This window comes from Haemorhous mexicanus, chromosome 2 (genome assembly GCF_027477595.1).
Source record: "Haemorhous mexicanus isolate bHaeMex1 chromosome 2, bHaeMex1.pri, whole genome shotgun sequence".
NCBI lineage: Eukaryota > Metazoa > Chordata > Aves > Passeriformes > Fringillidae > Haemorhous > Haemorhous mexicanus.
In genome coordinates, this window is record NC_082342.1 from 84,823,766 (window position 1) to 84,833,288 (window position 9,523).

At 41.9% G+C, this 9,523-nt stretch overlaps 1 protein-coding gene across 1 annotated transcript; it reads left to right on the forward strand.

The window, feature by feature from the left end:
* Nucleotides 1–4,210: 4,210 nt before the first annotated feature.
* On the forward strand, nucleotides 4,211–9,296 carry TEX30 (testis expressed 30). The gene is made up of 5 exons (XM_059839309.1): nucleotides 4,211–4,266; nucleotides 5,248–5,478; nucleotides 6,479–6,530; nucleotides 7,600–7,808; nucleotides 8,930–9,296. The coding sequence occupies exons 1-5, from the start codon at nucleotides 4,249–4,251 to the stop codon at nucleotides 9,101–9,103; spliced, it is 684 nt and encodes a 227-aa protein (XP_059695292.1). The 5' UTR covers nucleotides 4,211–4,248; the 3' UTR covers nucleotides 9,104–9,296.
* The last annotated feature ends 227 nt before the right edge of the window (nucleotides 9,297–9,523 follow it).

Genomic DNA, 9,523 nt, shown 5'->3' on the forward strand with positions numbered 1-9,523 from the left:
TTTATGCACTGCACATTTGTCACCTGATGTTATCAGTGCTCCCAGAGTTTGTGACAAATATAATGCTACAAAAGGCACCACGTACATGACATAATTTCATAAAAATAGGTGCCTAGCACATACACATTATATATTTTTTATATACTTTACATTGCATGTCAGTAACACACTTACACACATAGTAAGTACGAATAGACTAAAAACAGGTGGGCTTATTCCTTCACCCTTCCTGGAGAAAGCGATTCTGCCTATTGCCCATCACTTCCTCTTTCATGGAGGACTCAAAACTTCTTCAGACACTCAAGAAGTATGATGCAATAGCTAAAAATTAAGCAGTGTTATGGATATCAGCCCTTTTAAACAAAGGAAACTATACTGGCTAATCAGGTAATAGTTGGCTGAGCACTTTCAGAAAATTATTAAAGCTTACTTTTGATACCTGTGAACACAGCATGTCCATGGGCTGATGTGTATCTACATCCTCAGGGAAAAAAAAAAAAAAAAAAAAAAAAAAAAAAAAAGAGGTTCTTGCTCAAAAGTCAAGTTTGTAATTTAGAGGGAGAGTTGAACTTTTAGAGCAAATATGTGTCTCCAGCCTAAAAAGAACTCCAAAGTTTTTACACTCTTCTAATAAAAAGCTTAAGAACAAAAAAGGTTCTGAGCCTAATGTCCTCAAGCTGATATTTATTTTACACTGAAATATAGACCCCCCCAACATATGTTTTTATACTTTTATAATTATTTTTATACATTTCTCTGAACAAATATATTCCAACAAAAGATCAATGCAAAAGGTCATCTCTGTTGTTCGCATTGTGTGTTAATCTAAGTCTCTGGTACGAAATGCTGTATTTATAATCCAAAGAAAAGAACAGGGATTGTCTGATGTGCTACTGAAAGTTATCGGGTCCCAAGTTTAGACCAGGGATAATGTCATTCTTTGGTAAACAGCCACTGTTTCTCCAAACCCAGCTGCCTTTGGCATATCAAATCTGTCAGAGGTGCTTACAGCAGTGCATAGGTTATTATAACGCTCGACATATATTCCCATTGAGAAATGGCATATCACATACCCCAAATGATTTTCATATTTGGTGACAGACTTAGATTATTATGTACTATGTCGTTTCCAGAATCAGCTTCTATTTCCAGGAGTGATGTAAGGTTAAAGTTATGAAACGATGCCATGCTCCTAAGAAACCGTGTTTTCTTAGATGTTAAATTAAAAACATGGATTCAGAAGTTCAGAAAAGATTCATAATTGGGTTTTTGGGGGAGCTTTAACTTACAGTATTAATTAATATTTAAGTGTGTAAAAAAAAAAAGGATTTGCAATACTCCTGGAAAGGAATAGAACCGGATTTCAGAACAGTTACTCAGCACACTTGAAAATCAACAAGAATCTATCTAAATGTTCCCCTAAACCCAGAAAGACCTAATTTGGAATAGTTTGATATGAGAATTGCTTTCTGATGCCAAATTAAAAAAAAAATCATTTGCATGTAATGCATTTTATTAGGTATGCAGAACTCAATAAAACCCAGAAATTATTCATCATAAAGAATTTGCCCATGAGTTGGAATCTAATATATGTATTTATAATTCAGTTGCCTTCAAAATACTAGCAATAATTGGGGTCATTATCTTCCAGAAAGAAAGTTACAGCAGGAAAAGCGTGGCAAAAATGTACTGGTCCAACCCTATTGCCACAGACCAGTGGATTACAGAATGACAGAGTCTCTCCTTCCTCACACATTCTCTTAATCACAGAATCACAGAATGGTTAGGGTTGGAAGGGACCTTAAGGGTCACCTATTTCCAGCCCTTCTGGCATGAAGAGGGACACCTTCCACTAGACCAGGTTGCTCAGGGCCCCATCCAGCCTGGCATTTGTGATTTTCTCAACTCTGCTGGGTATTAGCTACCCTACCTCAAAGACTGTGTTTATGCACAGGACAGTTTCAAGTGTTGAAAGGAGACGAGCCAAGAAAATGAACAGAGAAAAACAGGAAGTAAACTGGTAGCAGCTTGCTGTATGGAGAAAGCATAAGAAAGTAGTTTTCCAGTGGGAAGGGGTTACACATGGGTAGATTTAATGGGATACAGGTTCCTCAAGGACTGCTCTGGAGACAGTATGTGAGTACAGCAGGACAAATACAGCAGGTAGACTGAAGAGGGAAGAAAAATTAAAAAGAAAGAGAATGCAAAAAGCAGACCAAGAAAGGAGCAAAACAGGACCAAAAATATACATTATACCAGAGCACAAAAACATCCATTACATATAGAAAGGAAAGCGGTAATGAAAAAAAAAAACCCAGAAATTATTATGAAGGAAGATTTTCTTAACCTTCTTCTTGCATACCTGTTTTTAGGTCGAGGTTGTAACTACTTTGGGACAACAAATCTTCTCAGTCCACTTTTGCCAAGTATCTTGTTTACAAAGGCTTAACTGGTGTGAACTACTAATTAGAATAGTGTGATCTCCAATCACGACAAATTAATCTGACATTTCCCCAGTTTACTGCACTCCCCAGATGTGAGGTACAGCTCCAGGAGCAGCTGCCTGGACACCATCCATGGTTCAGCTCAGTGGAAGGTGCACAACTCACACAGGCTCTGCCTAGCTTTCACTCAGCTTAACGCTTCTGCATCCCACTTTAGCTTGACATCTTTTAGGCAAGGTAGAAATCCAGATGAATAAATCTCCCTGTAAATCTCCCAGGTTCTTCACTTCTGTCTTTCACACTTACTAATAATACCTGGACTGGGAATTGGCCTGTGAGGTGGCAGGATGGTCACTGAGACAGCAGCTCAGAACCTGAGCTACCCTGCCATGTTCACTTCTCAGAGGGCTGCAGTATTTCAATCCCAGTGTTTGACAATGTCCAGCTGGCAGGCTGACTGTGAGACACTCACAGCACAAGCCAGAGCGAGCTTATTTTCCAGCAGGTGAACATATGAAAAACAAAGTTCTGCTGGGTGATGACATCTTCAATCAACTAAGTAATAGGGCACCTTAATTGATATGAGTGAGCTTCTTACACTGGAAGAAAACATGAGCTCCGGCTAAATACCTTGCAATAGAGGATTTTGGAATTTTTTTATTGGCCTGTGAAATACTCACTATACAAATACTGCGAGCACTGTTGTATATTGTTGGTGCTGTCTCCCACCAGATGAAGGCTGCGTTTTGAACACAGTGGGTCAAGTACTGTACAACAGAGCACAGCCCCGGGGACAGATGTGTACCTAAAAAACCAGGCATTGAGTGTCTCCCCTGTTTGTCAATGTCACACAGATCAAGTGTGCTGACAGCTGCCAAAAAAAAAAAAAAATTGCCTGATGTCACTCTGGACATCTAACCTTTCCCTCTGTACTTGGCTCTGCCATGTCCACACCCTGAATCCTGCCTCCCATTCTGAGCCCTCACTTCTGCATAGACATGGAGGCACTTGAGCAAGTCGAGAAAAAGGCAATGGAGCTGGGGAAGGGTCTGGAGCACAAGTCTTATGAGGAGCAGCTGAGGGAGATGGAGGGGAGAAAAGAAGGCTCAGGGTGACCTTATCACTCTCTACAACCCCCTGGAAGGAGGCTGTAGCCAGGTGGGGGCTGGTCTCTTCTCCCAAGCAACCAGCAACAGGCCAAGAGAAAATGGCCTCAAGCAGTGCCAGGGGAGGTTCAGGTTGGACGTCAGGAGCAATTTCTTCATGGAAAGGATTTCTAAATATTGCAAGGAAGGTGGTGGAGTCGCCGTCCGTGGAAGGAGTTCAAGAAATGACCAGATGTGGCACTCAGCGCAGGGGTCTTGTTGACACGGTGGTGTTCAGTCACAGGTTGGGCTCGATGGCCCCAGGGGTCGTTTCCAACCTAAATGATTCTGCGATTCTGCAATTCATCCTAAGCATCTCATCGGCACTCCGAGAAGTCAGCAAAAACCTGACTTTCCGAGCAATCCCTACGCAATTTGCTTTATTTGTTCTGAATTACCACCTAGCAGTCCGTGGAGTTTTTGTACAAACGGGTGAATAAAAACCATTTACGTGGGGCTTGATTTGTTTTTGGCTGTTTTACGTATTTACCACGGCCCAACCCACGCCCATCCACAGCTCCCGCTCCCCCGCGCAGGCCGCTGCCTCTCCGCGCCCAGGGGGCGGGGCCGCTCAGGCTCTGGCCAATCAGCGCCGCGGCATCCGAGCCGCGGGGCGGGACTGGCGCGGGGGGCTGTCACTCCAGTGACGTCACGGCGGGATGACCGGGCGGGCGGAGGTATGGCCGCAGCCGTGCGCCTGCCCCTTGTGGGGGTGCGTGGGCTCTTGCTGCCCGGGGCAGCCGCCCTTCCCTCTGAGAAGGCCCTGGAGCTGGGCAAGGGGGCGGAGTGGGTGCGTTGCCGCCTGTGTCTTCTCAGGAGCGGTGTGTCCGTGGCTGGTGGTGGCTGCAGCTCTGCCTGTGTGCAGGCCTGCAGCTGTCCCGCGTGTCCTCCGCCTTCCCCTGCCTTGACTGGCATCTGCCACTCGCTCAAGGGGCAGCAACTCGGCAGGGCCGCTCGGCGGCTCCCTCGGCCTGTGCAGCTCCTCTGCGGAGCGCTGCCGAGGAGCGCCTTCGGGACGCTGAGTTTATCCCTGCCCTGCGGTGTCTTTCCTGCTCTCAGAAGCCGCCACAGGGGCACTGGTGTTGCCCAGTCCCCGTTCATTCCGCAGAACATGAGCAGGTCTTGTGTCCAGCTGGCTGTGTTGATGGAGGCCCTGTGTCCCCCTGGAGCTTTGGCCGAACCTGTGCTGTACCCTGTCCCTGGGGAAGGTTCAGTCCTTGCCTCTGTTACTTCACTCACTGGTTACCACCGTGTGATTTCGAAATGTTTGCTAGGCTATGTCTTAATGTCACATATTATGGTCCAGGCAGCTAGTTAGGTCTGGAAAAGCTAGTCATAAATATATAGAGAGGGCCAGAACCATTTCAGTTTATGCTTTGAAGCTTCATTCTCTAATGCAGAACATAAGGTGTGGAGTCATAAAGTGATTTGCCCATTATTGTACAGAAAATCTTTGAACTGCAGGTGCAGTCACTCATTTAGTACTCTTAAACAGAAGAAATAAAAGCAGGCATGCAATTTTTATTTATTTCTTAATTGGGGTTTTTTTCATAATAATGTGTAGATGTATAGACTGGGAACACTCCCTCTTGGTTTTTTGGGTTTTTGTTTGATTTTGGTTTTTTTAATAATAATTTTGGGGTTTGTTTCATTTCTAGGTTAAAGTGAAAGTACCTTTTGGAAACAAATACCTTGATGCTATCTTTTCTGTCCCAGAGAAGAAACCAACATTTGGAGTGATTCTTACTCATGGAGCTGGGGGAGACATGAATTTCCCTCAATTAGTGTCCTTGGCAGCCTATCTTGCATCCCATGGAATTCTGTGCCTGCGATTTACTTGTAAAGGCCTTAATGTTGCCTACAGAACTAAGGCTTTCAAAGCAGTTGTGGTAAGGAGTGAAAAAAATTCTTAGACCAAAGCTTAGATCCATGGGTGCTGTCTTCCAGGTTTCTTAAATTACAGCCAGAGATTAGTCAAGCAACAGTGGGAAAATTAGAACCAATGCTTAGGTAAATGGAGCGCTGTGTGTGAACAGAAACATCAAAGCAGTTCTTAGATGGACAACAGCTGGAACAGCTGCCACAAGTGTGTGGGTTCGAGTTCAGGGAAAAAGAAAAGCCTGACAAAGAGCAAGGGTGTTTCATGGGAAAACTTACAGCTTGCAAAAAGTGGAAGAATTAAGGATGGAAACGAGCTGGGTGAAGAATTTATGATGGGTGATCTGCTTGCATTGAGCAGGAGGCATTTTCAGAGGGGAACAAAGTCCAGTTCTAAAGGAATTTTTTATGATATCATTATGATTATATGTACATTAATTTGGAGTCAGACTTTACTGTCTTTGATGGGCATCTCCAGTCTTTCTGGAAGAAGCATAATGTTGTTAGTGTGTTTATGTTAATATGCTGCTATGTAAGGATAATTTTAAGGCATCTGCTACGATAGCATCTGATTAGTTATCTCCTAAAACCAGAAAAAATGTTGCTGAATTTTATCTTTTCTATTGGACTTAACTGATTGTGTCACAAATACATAACCTCAGTGAAGGGCATTTTTGCAAACCTGTTTTTCCTTTTGATGGGACAAGAGTGTGCATGGGTCTGTTACTATAACTGAGTTGATACATAGTAATCAGTTATGTTTTGGTAACTTTTTAGGCCATCTGATATTTTAGACTTGCTGAGAGCTAATGTGAAATTGATTATGTTGTTGCTGCAAAATGTCATGAAACCAGTTATGTGATAAAACCCAAGAGGGCACCTTGTATGTACCTGTTCTTTTAATCTGCAGTTCTGAAAGAGCTTCCCATTTTCTGTGTGGGGAAGAGATCCCCAGCTTCCTAGCTGTCTTAATTCTGACTTGTAATGCTTCTCTTTCTCTTATTTCTATAGGAATACTTAAAACTTCATGATGATTATAAACTTTCTGGTGTTTTCCTTGCAGGTATTGTTTTTATTATCAATAATTTTCTCTCTTATACTGTCTGTAGTAATAGCAAACTGTAAGTATTCCAAGTCTGTCCCACTTTGGTGAGAAGCAAATGAACACTCCTTATGATGCCATAGATCTTACTGCAGAAGAGGAAAGAAAGAGCAATAGATTGTTTTTTCCAGGTACTTTGGGAGAAAAATTCCTTGTCACTTAGAATTTACAGGGCATGAGTTTTCTGATTATCTATGTGTACTTTTTAACTGCAGATCTTGAATAATTCTGGTTACTGATAAATGGAAAACAATTTTCCCAAAACAGGTTTTGGTATTAAAACCCAGATAAAAAAAGTCAGCTCTATTATGTGGAAAGGGGAATAGATGGGGGTGGTTAGGAATATCTTGATAGGGGAAATTCTAAGTTTTCTCTTAAGTGAACCAAGTCTGTGCTGCTCTAAGAACTATCGACTTGTAACACTCAGTTACAGTGCATTGTCAGCTCGTATGCCTCCTCTTTGAGGAGATACTTTGAATCTTCCTTGCTGACCTCATGTTCCAAGTTCACACTTTTTTCCCTCCCTTCTACTTTTTCTTTTAGGCTGAAGTTCAAGGTGTGCAAAACACTGGCTGGACTTGTTTTGTGAGCCAAGTGAAATCAAGCACAGATTTTTGTTTTGAATTTGAGCAAATTGATGTTGCATGAAAATAATGATACAGGATACTATCATGGCTATCTCAAATTTCCAGGCTCTGGAGCGTAGGACCAGTCCTTCTTTTCCCTTGTCCCCAGGCTGGGGTGTTGTTCCTTCCAGTATTGCAAGGGATCCCTATCCATTTATATTTTCTTTTCTTTCTTTTCCCCTTCTTTTTTCAACAGGGGTGTAAATGTTACAACTAGGCTAATATCTTAGCCTAGAAAATGTTGAAATTAGGATTAATGTTTTTCATGAAGTAGAACATCCCTAGCATTTTGTGACACTGAAATACACTCAGTTGGATTGGTTTGGGGAGTTGTTTACTAAACCAGAATGTAGATGAGCTGACAGCAGATAATATTTTTTCCTTTATTTCTGCATGGGAGAAAGGCCGTTCCATGGGCTCACGAGCTGCTGCCTCTGTGATACGTCAGCTGAGCCAGGGTGATGATGATGATGGCTTCATTCAAGGTCTCGTGTGTTTATCTTACCCATTGCATCGACCAAAACTGCAGTCCAAGCTCCGGGATGAGGATTTATTACTGATCACGTGTCCAGTGCTGTTTGTCTCAGGATCAGCAGATGAGATGTGTGAAAAAGTGAGTACCCTTGTAAATCCTGCTATGAAAGGGCAGTCTGGAGGAGCAGCAATGAGCCTCAGTGAGCCTTAGGTGTATTTCACCTAATTAACAGCCTTGCCTAAATAGCTGTCTTCTGAAGGAAGCCTTGGGTAGAAAACTTCATCAGACACAAGGAAGCCTGGCAGTGTTTCCTTTTGCTGCTTAATACTTAATGGACCATGCTTGATCTTCCACTTTAGCAAGCTCATCTTTGGGTCACTGAAACACCTGATTTAAATGGTTTCAGTAGGATTGCAAAAATTAAAAGTGGTCTATGGAAGGAGTGAGTTATTTCCTATTTTGTTTTAACCATTTCAAGTTACAAAACCCATTGTGTGGTGCCATCAATGTCACATTGGTCACATTTTCATGGCAAATTCTTCTAGCAAAGCAGTTCTACCCCTAAGTCAGGCTTCTGTGGTAGAAAGTGATATTTGTGCAGAGATGAAGAGCAGGTGTACAGAAGGAGGGAAACAGTGCTTTTCTTTTTCTGTGTTTCCTTGCAAACAGGTGTCTGCAGTTCTTGAACAGGCCAGTGTGAATTTGAGTCTATGTGCAATTGTCATTTTCCATGCTTGGACAGTTTCTAAGGAGTCATAATGATTTTGTGAGGATTTGTTGCCAAAATAAGTCAGGCTGGTGACCAGCAGATCCTTGGAGTGCCCTCTTTATGGGGGAATCTTTGACTTTGTGAGCTGGTTCTTAGATCTGTTTGCTGAGAAATTTCAACAGTGTCAAAGCTAGTCCCTAAGGAATTACATTGCTACTCAGCCTCTGAAGACAAATCTGACTTAATTCTATCATTTTATTGCCAGCACTACCCTCTGACAGTAAAAATGGACTCCTTTGAGGTTTAATTTTCTGCTGTTCTCTTTGAATGAGGGTGAAGCTTTGAGCAGATCCCACTATTCATATCCTGAATAGAGAATACATCCCATTTTCCTAGCAGGGTATTTTTCATGTGCACACAGATCCATTTATCTGGTTTTTAGGAGCTGCCTATTTTGCATTACACAGGCAAAACAAGAGATACTTAGGAGTTCCAGAGTTTGTAGCAGTTCTCATATTGCCTAATATTTGCATTCTTGTTTTCTCCATAGCAATTGCTAGAAGGTGTGGTGAGCAAAATGAAAGCCCCTAAAAAAATCCATTGGATTGATAAAGCAAACCATGGGATGGCAGTCAAAGGACGAGCAGCAGATGATATCATGGAAGAAGTAAATGCTCAAGTTTTTTCTTGGCTTAGAGAGAATGTTCAACTGCAGCAAAAATAATTTGCAGTGTTCAAGCAGTATCTTCATTTAGTTTTTCCTAAATGTGGCAAATAAGGGATTTGTTATTGTTTAGAGGCATATTTTTCTTAAATCGGATGTTTTCAGAGGTCTAAGTGCAAATGCAAATAAAGCTTTGTATGAATGAAAAAAAATGCAAAATAATAATAAAGAACTTCCAGAAGTACAGAAAATATATCATGGCAGCATTGTTCTCTGTGTTTCTATGCAAATATCCATATACAACACTTTGGAATGCAGAGGATTAAGTAATGCTTTTGACTAATATTTGAAGCAATATACTGGAAAAAAATCTACTTCAACAGCATATCTTTAGGGAATTTCTGAGTATATTACTGATGCTGTACTCACTTGCAATTAAAACCTACTGATTTTAGGGTTCTGCCAGTACATCCCCTGAGG